At 35.8% G+C, this 18,056-nt stretch overlaps 1 protein-coding gene and 1 pseudogene across 1 annotated transcript in view; both read left to right on the top strand.

Moving 5' to 3' along the window:
* Nucleotides 1-14,143, top strand: part of LOC107567740 (multiple C2 and transmembrane domain-containing protein 1-like) — a 29,431-nt gene extending 15,288 nt beyond the window's left edge. Inside the window, exons 8-18 of the mRNA XM_016253477.1 lie at nucleotides 297-427; nucleotides 564-750; nucleotides 2,157-2,250; nucleotides 3,399-3,501; nucleotides 6,401-6,503; nucleotides 6,844-6,945; nucleotides 7,079-7,153; nucleotides 9,813-9,932; nucleotides 11,282-11,395; nucleotides 12,884-12,940; nucleotides 14,090-14,143. Of these exons, the coding sequence (XP_016108963.1) occupies nucleotides 297-427; nucleotides 564-750; nucleotides 2,157-2,250; nucleotides 3,399-3,501; nucleotides 6,401-6,503; nucleotides 6,844-6,945; nucleotides 7,079-7,153; nucleotides 9,813-9,932; nucleotides 11,282-11,395; nucleotides 12,884-12,940; nucleotides 14,090-14,143 (1,140 nt within the window). The remainder of the gene's footprint in view (nucleotides 1-296; nucleotides 428-563; nucleotides 751-2,156; nucleotides 2,251-3,398; nucleotides 3,502-6,400; nucleotides 6,504-6,843; nucleotides 6,946-7,078; nucleotides 7,154-9,812; nucleotides 9,933-11,281; nucleotides 11,396-12,883; nucleotides 12,941-14,089) is intronic.
* Nucleotides 14,144-16,879: 2,736 nt separating this feature from the next.
* Nucleotides 16,880-18,056, top strand: part of LOC107567739 (toll-like receptor 8) — a 24,780-nt pseudogene continuing 23,603 nt past the window's right edge.

The raw sequence follows: 18,056 nt of genomic DNA, 5'->3' as shown, positions 1-18,056 counted from the left end.
ATAATTAAATAATAATAATGTGTTTGTCTTTTAATTGAACATTCTTTGTCATCATAAATAATAAATGAAAATTAAACAAAGTAAAAAAGTATTATTTGTTTTATATCGATTAAATAAAATTTAATAATATTTAAATGTATTAATACATTTTTCATTCATTTATTTATTTATCTCAACATGTGCCTATCATCATGACAACCTTGTCATATTTCAGTATACGTTTCAGCAGACAGAATAAGAATACTGTCTGCTAAAACTATTTCTCTGTTACTTATTCTTCTCTTCTGTACAAACAGACAATTCCCAAGACCCTCAACCCTCAGTGGAGGGAGCAGTTCGACTTGCATCTGTATGACGAGGAGGGAGGCATTCTGGAGATCTCCGTTTGGGATAAAGACATTGGAAGGAGAGACGACTTCATCGGCCAGTGCGTACAATTTCCTACATATCATTTACATACATATCATGTTATCAGTATGTCTGTTACCTGGAAATCAAACCCATCGATACGCCATTGCTAGATGCTTGATTTACAAGAAGTGCATGTGTTTAACACATGTCAGGTGTCAGCTGGACCTGTCCAAGTTGAACAGAGAGAAGACACATAAGATGGAACTTGAGCTGGAGGAGGATAAAGGGATGCTGGTACTGCTGGTGACTCTGACCGCCACAGTCGCGGTCTCCATCTCTGACCTGTCTGTCAACCTACTGGATGACCCACATGAACGCCAGCAGATCATTAAGAGATATGTAAGTGTGACGTCCTTGCAGCCAAACAGGATTTTTTCTTCACAAAAGTGGCTAACTTGTCTTCCTCAAGAGGGCACTTGACAACTATATCCTCCATTGAGCCGCATTCAAATCTCAGTATGGTTTTTATAATATTTGGCACTTATAAATAAAAATCTGGCTCAACAATGTCTTGAAATTAATTTCTTATTCAGTTTTGACATCTGTGATTGGCCTATCCCTTCCAGCGCTGAGAAAAACCATGACAACACAATCTGTGATGCTTCAGAATGATAATAATTAACATAGAAATCTTGATATTAAGACTTTATTAGCTATTAAATATAAAATAAAGTGCTGTGCTAGTATTTGTGAATATAAGTGATAAGTGATCGAGCACCACTTTCTTTTTTTTTTTTTTTACATTTTTATTTATTTTTGTTTTTGAAAGAAAGTAATGTTTTTATTTGGTTATTATAAGGACACATTAAAGTGGTCAAATGTGACAGTAAAGACTTTTATAATGTTATAAAAGATTTCGATTTCAAATAAATGTTATTCTTTTGAACTTTTAATCATCAAATAATCCTGAAAAAAAAAAAAACAGTTTCCACAAAAATATTAAGCAGCATGGCTGTTTTCAACATTGGTAATAATAATAAACGTTTCTTAAGCACAAATCAGCATATTAGAATGATTTCTGAAGGATCACGTGACACTGAAGACTGGAGTAATGATGCTAAAAATTCAGCTTTGCATCATAGGAATAAATTACGTTTAAAAAAATATTCAATTCAAAAACAAGTATTTTAAATTGCAATAATATTTCACAATATTGCTGTTTTTACTGTATTTTTGATCACATAAATGTGCAAAATACAGCAGAAACTGTTAATGCTCTATTCTGCAGTACACTTCGATGACCAAAAGGGGGCGTAATATGATCACATTCCAGTGCACTACTGGATTAACACTGGCCTCGTTCACAACTGGACGACGGTGGAGTAACTCACACCAAACAAAGACAGAGAGAGAGAGACATCTCGCTGCTCTCGGAGCTGTCTGTCCTGTCTATTCACGGTTTGTCTTTGTCCTGCCACTGTCCCCCGGAGGGCCGGTCACTGAACCGCTTACAGAAACTCACCACCAATGCAGACTGACCTTCTTTCATAACAGCTGCATAATGAAGATGTATTCGTGAGAGCCACCAGATAATCTGGCGTGGCGGCTCAGTGTTTTTGTCTCAATGTCCACGGCCGAGTGGCTTTGACGTGGACACAAAACTGCTCGCCGACTCTGACAGGGGATTAGAGAAAGTTAGGGCCAAAATAGAGCTGTCATAAACGTATGGATGTATTGCTGCTCGGCAGATTATGCGCTTTGAATGTAGCCGTGGGCCTCTGTGATGCGTTTTTGTTCTTTTTCAGAGTCCATTAAGGTGGTTCTTTAACCTGAAGGATGTCGGAATCGTGCAGGTGAAGATCCTGCGGGCCGAGGGGCTGATGGCTGCTGATGTCACAGGTACAATCATATGTCACTTCCTGTATTCATTTGTGCCCAGTGGAACGATAACCAGGATTCTTAGTTTCTGGATGGTCTATAAGACTTTTCCCAGGCATTTTTCTGAATGTTTTGGAGTGGTTAACACCTCAGTTTCTCTTCTGGAGGTGTATGATGGAAAGATGACCGTCTGAAAAAGAGGAGTCTCCTAATTTCATTTTTTCTCACTCATAAGTTGATCTAGTTTTTGAGGTTTGCTGTTCTCTCAAAAGCGGCCCACCTCATGGGTTCTGATTTCATGCCTTCTTCTAATACCACACCGTGGTGGACAGACAAAGGCTTTTAAAAACCACACACACACACACACACATTTTTCTGTGCCTTTCTCTCAGCCTGTGGTTTAAAAAGACTTGATTTTTAGCTCCTCTATACTTTTTTCCCTCCAAAATTTGCCCACACTGATTCTGTGTACACATTTGTATTTATTTTAGCACAAAGCCTTCCAAAATTAGCCAACTATTTCATAAAACAACATGCATGTTATGATTATCCTTTAAAATAAAATACAATTATAATGAAAATTAAAGGCCAATATCAGTTTCTCTATGCTAATCACCTTGGCAACATTTCAGGGAAGTTGTGTGATCACCAGATAGGAATAAACATGCATGAGTAACTCTGATAATTATTATTTATATTACTGTACTGGTGGGATTTCACACGATCCTCCAGAAATCATTCTAATATGTTGGTTTGCTGCTCAAGGAACATTTATTATTATATTCAAAGTTGAAAACAGCTGTGCTGATTACTTTTGTAGAAACATGTTACAAGTTCAAAAGAACAGCAATGGAAATCTGTTTTTACTGTCACTTTTGATCAATTTATGCATCCTTACTAACCCCAAATGTTTGACCGGTACTGTAAGAGGACTTAAAATTACTGGAGAGAGAGGATTGTAAAACATCATAGACCACACTTAAATCTTGAACTATGGGACAAGAAATTGCATTGCAGCAATACCAATAACAAACTGTTTAAAAAATGTGTTGTTATTAAGTAAAAATGACTTACTAGAAACATTCCAGATTCCATTTCATTCATATCATTTTCATAGCTCACTTGGGTATTTTAACCTAAAAGCTTTTGAACGCAACGCTGTGTTTCAGGAAAGAGCGACCCGTTCTGCATTGCGGAGTTGTGTAACAACCGTCTGCAAACACACACGGTCTATAAGACACTGAACCCCGAGTGGAATAAAGTCTTCACCTTGTGAGTTCATTATGCACAACCACCGCTGCTCCCAGCAGAGGACGAATTCAAATATTCACAGCTGATCAAGTTGTTCTGTCACCTGGACTCAAGTGGATTGAACTATCAGCTGCAATTTGGCTTGATTGTGTAATATATTATAGAAAACATGAAATGAAAATGTCTCCCATTTACTTCATTGTAAAGGGAAAAAATATTTCATTATCTTTAATCAAACTCCAATTACTTTCATAACCACAAGTAACTAACAAAAACCAACAATTTTCTAAAGGAAATATGTGACCCTGGACCACAAAACCAATCATAAGGGTCAATTTTCAAATCTGAAAGCTGAATAAATAAGCTTTCCATTGATTGTAAGGATAGGACAATATTTGGCCAAGATACAACTATTTGAAAATCTGGAATCTGAGGGTGCAAACAAATCAAAATATTGAGAAAATCGCCTTTAAAGTTGTCCAGATGAAGTTCTTAGCAATGTATATTACTAATCAAAAATTAAGTTTTGATATATTTACAGTAGGAAATTTACAAAATATCTTCATGGAACATGATCTTTACTTAATATCCTAATGATTTTTGGCATAAAAGAAAAATCAATCATTTTGACCCATACAATGTATTTTTGGCTATTGCTACAAATATACCCCAGCGACTTAAAGGGATACTCCACCCCAAAATGAAAATTTTGTCATTAATCACTTACCCCCATGTCGTTCCAAACCCGTAAAAGCTTTGTTCGTCTTCGGAACGCAATTTAAGATATTTTGGAGGAAAACCGGGAGGCTTGTGACTGTCCCATTGACTGCCAAGTAAATGACACTGTCAAGGTCCAGAAAAGTATGAAAAGCATCGTCAGAATAGTCCATCTGCCATCAGTGGTTCGATCTCAATTTTATGAAGCGACGAGAATACTTTTTGTACGCGAAGAAAACAAAAATAACAACTTTATTCAACAATTCGTCTCCTCTGTGTCTCTCCGCATCACCGTAGTGCCATTTTGGAGAATATCCACTGAATGCAAGCAGCGTACGCTGTTCTGTGTCAGCCGTGCTGCACGGATGCGCATTTTGTTCAAATCAAAGCGTAAATACACGTAGAAAACGTATCCTTGTGTCGCGGCTGACACAGTATAGCGTACGCTGCTTGCGTTCAGTGGATATTCTCCAAAATGGTGCTACAGTGAATAGTTTGAGACACAGAGGAGACGAATTGTTGAATAAAGTCGTTATTTTTGTTTTCTTCGCGTACAAAAAGTATTCTCGTCGCTTCATAAAATTGAGATCGAACCACTGATGGCAGATGGACTATTCTGACGATGCTTTTCATACTTTTCTGGACCTTGACAGTGTCATTTACTTGGCAGTCAATGGGACAGTCACAAGCCTCCCGGTTTTCCTCCAAAATATCTTAAATTGTGTTCCGAAGACGAATGAAGCTTTTACGGGTTTGGAACGACATGGAGGTAAGTGATTAATGACATGGTTTATATGACTTGGTTTCTGTAATTTAATGAGACTATCACCAATTACCTCACGACATGATTCCAATATATTACATCACATTGTCTCTTAAATGGTTTGCTTGACTTTTTTCCAATAGCGTAAATTAATCAGATTGTAGGGAATTATATAAAAGCACACATGAATAAAAATACTGATACAATGAACCTTAACTGAGAAATCAATGCATTGAGACAAAAAAAAGTGGTGTATAGAGACGATTGATTATTCAATGCAAGTCTAAGGCGTTTTTATTTTTGGCCATTTTATGTGTCTGTCATTTAAAAGCTAGTTGAAAGTCGACCACTTAGAATAGTTATAGTGCACCTTTTTACAAAAAAATAAATAAATAAAAAAAGCCACATGATTCAAGGTATCAGACCTGCCGCCTTTTATAATTTCCCCACATAATTTCTCTCAGAAATATGTCGCCTATATGAGTTCATATCTCACATTTTGAACTTTTTTGTCTCAGTTTTGAAAAAAACTTGCAGTTTTAAAAAGAAGCATCAGAATTGTCAGATAAAAAGTCAATTACCTTTTTTTTTTTTTCATGGAGGAAACAAAAAAGAATTGCAAGATGTAAACTCCACATTCTGAGAAAAAAGTTAAATTGTAAGATGTAAACTCAGAATTCAAAGAAGAAAACGTAAAAATTGCGAAACGTAAACTCTGAATTCCGAGATAAAAAGTCAAAATTGCTTTATTTTTGTATTCCGTGGTGTGGAGGAGACGAACAAGAATTCCAAGATATAAACTCAGAATTCCAAGAAAGTCTAAAATTGCAAGATGTGAGATATAAACTAAGAATTAAACGGTTAAACAAGATAAAACGGTTAGAATTGCAAGACGCAAGCTCAGAATTCTGAGGAAAAAAGTCAGAATTGCAAAATGTAAATTCAGAATTCCAAGATAAAATGTCAGAATTGTGCGACGTAAACTTGCAACTGCTAGAAAAAAGTCAGAATTGAGACATAAAAAGTAGCAATTTTTCCTTGCAGGAATAATACTTCCATACATTATGGCATTTCAATGTGTTGCAAATTCTGTTCATGTTGACTTCATACAGTATTTGTAAATGCAATATACTTAGCCATATTATAGTCAATATAAACAGAAATTATTCTGCATAATTTGTTGCACACCTTGATCTAAAAAAAGCCTGCATGACATAAGATATGATTCATCATCCAATCAAATCCTGAAGTCAAGTACCGCCCTACATAATTTCCCACAGAAATAGGGCCCATTATGGCATTCAGATGTGTTTCAAATTCTGTTTGATGTTGACTTTGTACAGTATTTGTAAATGCAAGGTTACAGTCAAAATGAATCGAAATGCTTCGGCATACTTTGCTTTGTGTTTGATGAAAACCTCTCTCTTGTTCACCCTGCAGTAACATGAAAGACATTCACTCGGTGCTGGAGATCACTGTGTATGACGAGGACAGAGACCGCAGCGCTGACTTCCTGGGTAAAGTGGCCATCCCGTTACTAAACGTAAGCTCGTCCCATTCAGTTTCCCTAAATTCTTAGATCCACGTGTGTTTTTAAAGGCGCGTTTGAAACTAATCGACTCGCCGAATGAGACTGATGGCGGCGCGTCTTTAAAAGCGCACACAGCTGGGCCTCCCGGTGCCTGGGTAATGTCTCGGTGACAGAGGGATGCTGGTAATGAGCAGGTACTTGTCAGAGTTGGAAGTGCTGGAAGGAGGGAGGGACGGGGAGGGAATGTGCGGCTGGCTGTTTGATGCTGCCGCTGGGAGATCAGGGGTCAGCCGAGGAGGGGGGTCCGCTGGGGCTTTGCCAGACAGCAGGCTGTCACGTCTTCTTCACACAGATCCGCAACAGCGAACAGAAGGCCTACGTCTTAAAAAACAAGGAGCTGACAGGGCCAACAAAGGGGGTCATCTTTCTCGAAGCAGACGTCATCTTCAACGCCGTAAGTGTGCGCTGCGCCCGGAGCGCTGGATGTTGTGTCTTTTGTTTCCACACTGGAATATGCAATAATTATTGATGCATAGAGAACTCCAGCGCTAATTAAAACAAATCATAGTTTTTCATTTCGCTTCAAGGTGAAAGCCAGTTTGCGGACGTTCGTTCCACCAGAACAGAAGTACATCGAAGAGGAGGCCAAAGTCTCTAAACAGGTAAAATAACAACAATGTAACTATTCTTTAAAAGGAATAGTTCACAAGTAATGACAAACCACATGCTGCTTTTTTGTTCTGTGAAACACACATTACATGAAAAATCATTACATAGATGTTTCCATAAAAATGACGCTTCAAAGTGGCCAAAAACACCCCAAAAATAGTTCAAATGCCTCGTGTTGTGTCATACATTCAAAGACTTTTTTTTACTCTGGATACAAAAGCATTAATAATTTTGATGTGTGTTTTTATGATGTTTTTTTTTATTATGACTATTTTTTAAATATATAGTTTATTTTAATATATATAGTTTATTTATGTATGGTTTCGTTTTTATTTCAGTTTTAGTTTGAATTATTTTAGTACATCAATTTAAACTGAATGATAATGAGAAATGTTTCCTTGTCAACTATCTGAAATGAAATAAGTTTAAGATTTTTAAGATTTTATTTCATTTTAGTTATTCATCCTCAGTTATCATTTATTTTTATTTTACATTTTTATTTTCATTTCAGTTATTTTTAATAAAAAAAATGTATAATTTTTTTTTTTTCATTTTTATAATTCTTTTTAAATGATAATTTTATTAATTTTCCTTTCAGTTGAAGTTTCAGTTATAAATGTTTTTTTAAATTTCATTTTAATTATTCATTTTGTTATTATTAAAATGATCTAAAATGTTTCAAGTAATGAACATTTTGTAATGGTTTTAGTTTTAGTAGACTATAATAACTCTGCTTCAGAAGACTTTGAATACATATCGCAAAAGTCCTACGGACCAGTTGGCATGTTTTTTTGGAGACTCTCTACGTGTTTGTTCCATACATAAAATAACAGCACGCGGGTGTGAAACCATATTAGGGGCAAGTAAATAATAACAAAATATAAATTTTTAGGCGAACTGTTCCTTTAATCCAACGGCTGCAATCAAATCAAAACCACCCCAACGATGGCCGGCGGTCCCATGCCCCGCCACACAATAGGCCGACGTGTTTGGGACAGGGGGCGCAAGCGCTGAATCGCTGTGTTTTCCCCCTTGCCCTGCCGCTCTAGGTGTTGAATAGAAATGTCAAGCCAGCCCTCTTGAGAGGAGAGGGGCCACCCCAGAGGGCCCGGCTGCGGCTCTACGGCTGTGCCTGCTCATTGTCCTCTCTCTCAATGTGCCTGCGTGACAAAAGCGCTGAATTGGAGGGGCTGGGCTGAATCAGACGCTGTCACAAAGCTGCGCATTGAGCAGAACAGACCGATTCTTCAGTCCTTTATGCCCGTCTCAGTGAAGAGTTCAACCGTGGATTCGGCCGTATATCTAACCCCAGCTGTCAGTCACACCGTCACTTATAGTGATGATTACATTCACCTTGTTTTTTGATAATGTATGCCATGAGTTTTGTGCACCTTTTGGGGTGGTTTGTGTTAATCATGCGTAATAGAACAAAGTTGTTTGGTTTTCTTTAGTTCGGCCTTTGATAAAAGAGAATAATATTCATGTTTTATAACAACTACAAAAAAAAAATCATAAAGTAGCTAAATCTAATTTTTGAATGTTTATTGTGTAAAAGTTTTTATTTTCTTTTGATGTACACCATTTAAAAGTTTGATGTCAGGAAGATTTTTTTAAATGAATACATAAATTGATTAAAAGTGACAGTAAAGATTCAGTTTTACATTATAACATTAATAATGGTGAAAACTTATATGTTAAATTGATCAAAAGTGACAGAGACATTTATTGTTATAAAAGATTTCTATTTCAAATAAATGCTGTTCTTTTGAACTTTCTATTCATTAAAGAATCCTGAATGTAGCATGGAATTGCTACATTCCATAACATGGAATGTAGCAATGTAGAAAAATGTAGCATGTTTTCCACAAAAAAAATATTAAGCAGCAAAACTGTTTTCAACATGATAATAATAATACAATTATTATTATTGTTGTTTATTGAGCAGCAAATCAGCATATTAGAATTATTTCTGAAGGACCACGTGACAGTGAAGACTGGAGTAACGATGCTGAAAATATTTTATAATAAAATTTTAAATATTCAAATATAAAACAGTTATGTGAATTTGTAATAACATTTCACTATATTACAGTTTTGCTGAATTTTCACTGTGTCAAATAAATAAATGCAAATGCAAAACTATATACTGTATTTACTATAACTATATAATAATATATAACTATATATACTATATACTGTAACTTTCAAAAACATAGAAAATCGTACTGACCCCAAACTTTTGAACGGTAGTGCATTGTTTTGGTTAAAATATATATCATATAATTGTGAGAATATATAGTAATACTTAATATAATTATTATAAAATTATAAAAAAAGTTTTAAAATTTATATTGAATTTACTTATAAAATATATTTGATGATTATTATATAATGTATTGTGTAAAAAATTGGGTGTTTTTTTTATTTATTTGTTTTACATATGAATATTCTTTTGGTTTGAATGTATGTCATAAAAATATATTTATATTATATAAACATAAAACATTTCAGTATAATATTGGAAATAATATTTCCAGTTTCTTTGTATTCAGGAGTATTCTCTAATAATGATCATTCTTTTTGAGGAGGCTATATTGTGGTTTATGGCTAACAGCTCTTGTTTGGAATTTCGGTCTCATATTCTCACGTCAGATGCTGCAGCAGAATTTTAACCGAGTGAAGCGCTGCGTTCTCTTCCTCATTAACGTGGGCTCCTACATCAACAGCTGTTTTCAATGGGAGTCCCCCCGCAGGAGTTTATGTGCTTTCTTGGTAGGTGGCAAAACTCTCTCATATATATATATACACAGAAACAAATACCGTGTTGATATGATACACACAACTCAAAGAAACTCAAACTCACTTATTAAAGATAGATAGGCCTAGATAGTAGATGTACACACTGTATATATTATAGATTGAGTGTGTTTGGTGACACTTGTGTGTTGAAGGGCTTTGATGTGTGAAGTGCGCTCCTAGTTTAGCGCTGAAGCACCCTTGAGCTAAAACGAGTAGATGTGATCTCTTAGACGCCGTCCCTCTGTGACCTGGAGCCCGACCTCACCCCGCGCCCCTGCCTGCTCCGCTCTGAACACCTCAAGAGCCCTTTACACTGTTCCCTCTCGCTTTCACACACTCCAGCCACACACTTCCCTCCTGTACCTGAAAGAGGCGCTGTAGACTCTGAGTCTCCATCACAATAGATTCACTCAGCTATTTTCATCCGTACCTGTTCATGACTATTAACTGACCGAGATTTGACCTCTCTCTTTAAACAGTGAAGTTCAGCTCTGGTTTACGGCTATGACTGGAAACTTAAAGTAAAAGTCATTTACAATACAGTAACAAAAACTATAAATCCGTTCCAGCTCGAATATCTGATAGGATGAACCACATTCAAAGCCTTTGTGAACATCATATACACACACACACATATAAAATGTGTATATATACTAATATACACTAACGTATATATACACTAACATTCGAAAGTTTAAAAAAAGTGAAAAAGTCTCTTATGCTCACTTGGGCTATATTTATTTGATTTAAAAAATATATATATAAAAAGCGCAACTTTGTGAAACAATTTAAAATAGCTGTTTTTTGTTTTATAAACAATGTATATTAATATATTTTAAAATGTCATTTATTTCCAAGGTGGCAAAAATTAATTTACTCCTTTGATGAATTAGACGTCCAGTTTTTCTTTTTTTGAAATATAAATCTTTTGTAACATTAAAGGTCTTTACTGTCCCTTTAGATCAATTGAATGCATCCTTACTGAATAAAAGTATTCATTTATTTAAAAAAAAATTCCACAGAGCCAAACTTTGGCGTGATGATGTGTAGATAGAGACACATAGTCACATATTTGCAAATCATAAAACTACACAGCAACTATAATTAACTCTATTACTATAGAACTATTTTAGAATATTTTATTGTGATTATTAGTATTAAATATTGATTGAATATTTAATATTAACTCTATTTATAAACATTATCTTTATTGTAGTAACTTATTGTTATGAAGGGATTTTTATCATGAAAATGGAATTGCAAGACATCTATTAGTTGATCAAATGATCTAAAAATATCATATTTTTGTTGCGATTGGTCAGATCTTTGTGGTGGGGGTTTGGAATTTCGAGATCTACATGGTTCCATTGTCCCTGCTGCTGCTGCTGGCCTGGAATTACTTCCTGCTGGGGAAGGAGTCGCGCGAGGGGAGCGTGGTGAGTGTGGTTATGGATGTTGACTCTCCAATCTAATGAGGGCTAAATTTGTGACATTTATCTCCAGCTCATTTTAAGCACATGATTGCTGTAGGCCGTCACAGGAAACTGCAATGTCTCATCCTACCCAAAAACTATCTTTGATTATTTGAACTAACCGTCAACAATGCCTGGTTAATAAACAGTTAGGTTATATTGTGCATGTTTATTTTTTAAAGGTGTGTGCACAGCTGGAATTGAATGTTTTTATTCCAATTACCTCAGGTAATTAAAAGAAGCGCAGATATATGAGCTCTTAAACGTGCCATTCCACTTACCTGGTGTATTTACTTATCACATTTTCCAATTAAATTGTGTCAAACTAATTTCATGCCATCGTGAAATGTTGCCAATCACACTAAGTGTGTACGCAAAACTCCCTGAAAATTGATTCCATTTTAATTGTTCAAATGGCGTGGAATGAGTGCTGATGACTTTCAATGCGCAGCGTTTCTGGAGAGGGTGTTCGCTTCCTAATTAAGCCATCAAAATTTGAATTACATTTTTATTCAGGAGTATCCAGTCAAAGAGTCAGTAGCGATGTGCATCAGATAAATCTCAAAACAATAAAATAATAATTTTTCACTACTTTGCGAATTATAATATGGAATTATCATATTGACCAGCATTTTTTGTATAACTTTTTTTCTAAGCTGGATTTCAGTTGACGGACACATGACAGATAGGGAGAGAGAAGGAGATTGACACAAATATACAGTCTTTGACCAATGTGAGCCGTATGCATATGTTTTCATATGTGGCCTAATGGCTAATAAATGGCAGAAGAGTTGCCATTAGATTGTCATCTATGTGATGTAATAATGTGAGTGTTTAAATGACATTCTCAGAGGTTGATCTTTCATCGCTTGAGAGACTTAATGGAATTCTCGGTTGTTTTATTTAGATATCAACTTCATTCTCCGATATCTCTTTTAAAACTGATGAGAAAAATACAAATGAGATGGTTCTTCACATAGAGTATGAGTTTGAAACAGGGTTATCATAGTTATAAAATTGTGATTTACAGGCCTGGAAAAGTTAGAAAAATTTGTAAAATATGAAAAAGTCATGGAAAATTTGTAACTGATAAAATTCAGATAACATACTTTAAATGTAATTATTATTATTCAGTTTTTTAGTATCAAGTAATCAAAGTTTTTTTATATTATCAAGTAATCAGGAGTGACTTGGAAATGTTATGAAAATGCATTTGTCAAAAGATTCCTATTACAAAATTAATGCGGATAGCAAAGCTCAGATAATTTCGTTTTGTAAGAATTTAATGAGAAATGTTTAAGTGTGAGATTTCTAGGGTATAGCAGCAGGAGAGCAAAGTTTCTATTTGCTCTCCATTTGATCTCATTACTGCTTTCGTTCTAGGATAATCCATTGAGATATTAAAAAGATCACATTTTAAGAAATAAGAATTTTCTTATTGTTGCTTTATAGCAAGCGATGGAGGACCTTCTTGAGGATGCGGATGAAGAATATGACAAAGATGACAAGGTAGCCTCATTATTTCCTTATCAACTCATTAAGACTCTTCTTTCCACTTGGTGACATGCATGGCTGAAGGAAATCTACCATTTCTATCGTTTGTGGTCTTGTGTGTTAGCTGGAGCTTTCAGGGACAGCTGAAAGGTTGGCTTACGGACACACAGTTTAATATATGTGTCAGTGCTTTAGTTTAATTGCACCTGAGGCTTGCGTTGCCAAATATATTCAACATATCCCAGATGTTTAACTCCAGCCGTTCTTCGCGTTCCCATAACCCTTTGTGCGCCACAAGGCAGCCATTAGCGGGCTGACCTTTGACCCTGGGAGCTAACTTGGGTATTTTGGCACAAATGACCCAGACACCTGTTTTCCATTCATAAGGACCCATCATAGGCCCGGGCTAAGCCTGGACATATGTTTGCACTTAGCTTACTGCTGGCCGGTCATGAAAATACGCAGAGGGTTGGTGTCGCTCTCCAAGCTTTCAGAAATTGTTCCCGCTAATTTATGGGGACAATTGATTTGTTGAACCCCAACTCTGTAAGTTGTTGGGGAAAGAATAACACAACTTGCAGGCCGTCCCACTGATTTTCCATCCGACCCGACGCAGGTAAAGCCTGGGGTGCAGAATAAAGGCTGTCAGGCACAATCAAACAAGGGAAAAACACAAGCTGGCATGGTTTGAATCGCCAGTATTTTATTGAAAAATGACAATCTAATAGATCAAACATAACCTACTCCAAAAAAAAAGTGTAATTGAAATTTGTATTTCTTGTTGACACAGGAAGTTATGATGGGACATATTGAAGGGCTGTTCCTTCTTTAATAGTCAAAAGACTTTAGTTTGATAAGGTTTTTTAATGTTTTTAAATTAAGTCTTATTTGCTCACCAAGGCTGCTTTTATTTGATCAAAATGCAGTAAAAAACAGTAATACTGTGAAATATTATTGCAATTTAATATATCTAGATGGTTGAGTAAACATATATACTATAGCTGTACAACGAGTACACTAAACAAAATAACAAATGTCTGTTTTAATCTACAGTCAGAGCTATGATTGCCCTAAAATTGGAGAAGTTGCAATTGCTCAATTTTGATTATAACAACAGATCATCATTTAAAGACTTGACTGATATGAACGTTTTTGCATTTTCAGGGATCTGTGGTGAATGTTCAAGTCACATTTCCTCCCAAAACTGAAGAAAAATAATAGATGTATTTTGCATCAAGAAAATGAAGAATTTTTCATTATTGCAATAGAGTATTTATTGGGTCTTGGGTTTCCCTTCTCACTTCAAGAAAGACCGATGTAATTCTCCACAGTGCTCCCATTGATGGTGCAAGACCCAGAACAAGATGGTTGAGTAAACATATATACTATAGCTGTACAACGAGTACACTAAACAAAAGAACAAATGTCTGTTTTAATCTACAGTCAGAGCTATGATTGCCCTAAAATTGGAGAAGTTGCAATTGCTCAATTTTGATTATAACAACAGATCATCATTTAAAGACTTGACTGATATGAATGTTTTTGCATTTTCAGGGATCTGTGGTGAATGTTCAAGTCACATTTCCTCCCAAAACTGAAGAAAAATAATAGATGTATTTTGCATCAAGAAAATGAAGAATTTTTCATTATTGCAATAGAGTATTTATTACATTACTTTACTAAAAAAAAAAAAAGAAAAATGTAAGGGGGTCTGAATACGTTCCGTACCCACTGTATATGACCCAGGCATTTTGTGAGATTCTCCCATCCAAGCCATACTGAAAATCTAAATTAACCTTCAGTTTACAAACAAGAGAAAAGACAACCCAGATAGTAAACATTGTAATAGTCAGCAGCAGTCATCAATCACGTTTATTCATCATCATATGCTATCTGGAAACCCAGTCACACACAATACAAAAACAAAGTTCTATGCAAGCAAAAGTGACTCTTTTCCTGTGCAAATCACCAATACTATTGAACTGCAGTCCACTATTCCTCAAGAGCTTGAAGCTCATCCTCGCAGCTCAAACATTACGCCCCGGGCAGAATTCAACACTCCCCTCAGGCTCAGATACCCTACCGGATGAAGGGTGGAAAAGGTGAAAAGTGCAGGATGCAACCTGGAAACCACTGTCAAGAAAGATTGTACTTATTGTGTCTCATTACTCACATTGTTACGTGTAAGGCTTTGCTCATATGTTGAAGGAAGTAGTAGCAGAAGCACATCTCATGAGTTTTGTTTGCGTCTCAGACCAGGCAGACCACTTCTCTTACACACTCTTGTGCAATCAGAAAGAATTTCTAGTAAACAAAGTCCTAACACTTTAATTTCAAACTCAAGATTTCCACCACACGTAATGACAACTAAACACCAGCACTGACACAATGCACGATGCTGAAAGGAGTAAAACAACAAATTACAGAGTAAAACACGCCTACATAATGAACCGTGCCTTGTTCATCTCCATACCTCATCCCTACTGATCAGAAATACCAAAGACTGTGGCATGGATGCAACACATTTAAAATTAATAATGGTCCGATCTGTATGTGGAACACGTAACAGCGGTTGGAAAGCAATGCATGAAAGCTGCCCCCAGGTGCTGAGCAGAATATGAGCACTGGCACCTCTGCGGGTTCACACAAAGTGCTATGCATCTAATTGCTGGAGTGTCCACTCACAGTCGCCGTGTTTCTCCACGGCATACTAATGTACTCGCGGCTCCGCATGCGATGAGTGCCATTCTGGCCTTGCATACTCCTGGTGTCTGTAGAGCTGATTAGGGGGGATTTTAGCCATTGCTGGAGAGCTGTGTAAACAGAAGAAACAGACTGCTGAGTGTTTGCAGACCAGGTTATTGTTTAGATCTGCCGGCAATGGTCACAATGTCACTGTTTCAATCGAAGATGGTAGATCTGACGCATTGAATTAAGTAGGATTAGAATGTTGAGAAAGGACTGCTATTGAGTTGAGTGCTTACTATTCTTTAGGTTTTTGATATTTTGGTTTGGTTCAGTCACACAATATGACTGCCTATGTTTCCTTTGCAATTATTTTCTGCATGTTCTTGTAACATATAATATTGTTGAAGATAATAAACACAATTTTGAAGTTACACCATCTAACTACAAAAAGTGTCTTTCAAAAAATAGGCATGTACAGTATATACAATGCTCATGTTGTTCCAACCTGTATGACTTTGTTTTATCTATCGAACACAAAAGAAGATTTTGAGAAATGTTTCATTCTTTTCATCATTTTTGAATTAACTACACCTTTAAGCCACACAGATTAAATTTGTGCATTTATTTTGGTTAATTGGAAGGAAAATAAGGAAAGAAAAAAAAAAGAATCCATATAAGCTGACAGATATTCCTTAGCCATGCCCTTCTCTTCTACAGACTGCTCTGGTAAGCACACTTTCTGATCTGTTATACTACTACACAACTGTTTAGGATCAGTTACCTTTTTATAACTATATTTTTTCAGTAAGGCACATTAAATTGTCCAAATGTGACAGTAAAGACATTTATAATGTTACAAAAGATTTCAATTTCAAATAATGTTGTTCTTTTGAACTTTCTATTCATCAAAGAAACCTGAAAAAACGTAACGTAAACGTAAAAATATATATATATTTTTTTACTTTTAAATGTTGATAATGATTTCATGTGGACACAGAAAACACTGCTGAAAGAAGTTCAGCTTTGCTATCACATAAATACATTTAAAATATATGTCAAGATAGTAAATAGATATTTTAAACTATAAAAATATTTCAAAATATTTATATTTTTACTGTTAATTCATCAAATAAATGCAGCCTTGGTGAGCATAAACATACTTCTTTCAAAACCATTAAATTTTATGTTATTTTTTTAGTTTTTTATTAGCCTAAATAAAATTTTAAAATTTTTTTAGGTTAGTTCTGGTCATGGTTTTTAGGATAAATGCTAGCCCTCAACCTGTTCATGTTGGCATATACCCTTAATCTGATCTGGAATACAACTGAACTAGACTTAGCAGACAATAAAATAAAATACCTCCCAAAAGGACGCCTTCTGGAATCTGACTGATCTTACACAGATAAACCTCAGAAAGAATCAGATTGAAAAAGTGTCTTGAGAATGGGATTTTTTTCAAGATTGGCTAATCTTGAGACTTTGCTTCTTGATGATAATAAGATTACAGTATTTCCAAGAGATCTCCCCCCTGGACTGCAATGGCTGAGCCTCAGTTCCAACCATATCAAGACAATTGGACCATCAGATTTTGCAGGAACAAAGAAACTCAAAGTTTTGTCATTAAATAGGAACTGCTATCATAATGTCAGTAATAGAACTGATAATTCACAATGAAACATTTCAACATTTAAATCTAACTGAGCTAGAACTGTCAAACAATGGACTGAAAAAAATACCATACGCTTTACCCAGATCCCTCCGTTAACTTTCACTTCTCCTAAATAAGATTGACTATGTTCATGCCTCTGACCTGAACAGCCTAACAAGCCTGAGAGTTCTTGATTTATCTGGAAACTGCGCTCTACAGATTCATCCGGATGCTTTTATTGAACTATCCAAACTACAAGACCTATGACTCTCTGGGAATTCTTTACAAACGATCAACCCATCATGGTTCCAGAACCTTACTATGTTAAAGTAACTCATTGATAAGTGAATTTGAAAGCGGCCAATTTTTCAGTGTTCGACCAAAAGAGGAAGTTGTAGATTTCTCATACAATAATCCGTCTCAAAGATTTTACCATAGAATGAAACTCTTGAAAGGTTTTGCTAGTTTGGAATCACTACAAACACTTCACCTAGAAGGTTATATTTCCCACATTCTTTGTGAGGAAGATCTCAGACCTCTTTTTGGTTTGAGAAACCTATCCGTTCTAAACTTGGGAGTCAACTTTCTGCAACATCTCAATCTAGCGGTGTTCAGGAACTTTCACAACCTGTCTTTGAATTCATTGATTGACAACAGGCTAACATTCACAAGTCCTTTTCGGAGACAGGAGTGTAGAAGTGACATCCTTTCTGATGACAATGAAGGAGACCGCCGTGAAGGCCCCTACATTCACACAATTGAACAGTTCCGCCATTATCCTCCATTTACCAAAGC

This window comes from Sinocyclocheilus grahami, unplaced genomic scaffold, assembly GCF_001515645.1.
Source record: "Sinocyclocheilus grahami isolate Dianchi unplaced genomic scaffold, SAMN03320097.WGS_v1.1 scaffold1186.1, whole genome shotgun sequence".
Taxonomy (NCBI): domain Eukaryota; kingdom Metazoa; phylum Chordata; class Actinopteri; order Cypriniformes; family Cyprinidae; genus Sinocyclocheilus; species Sinocyclocheilus grahami.
This window is presented reverse-complemented; position numbering and strand designations above follow the sequence as displayed.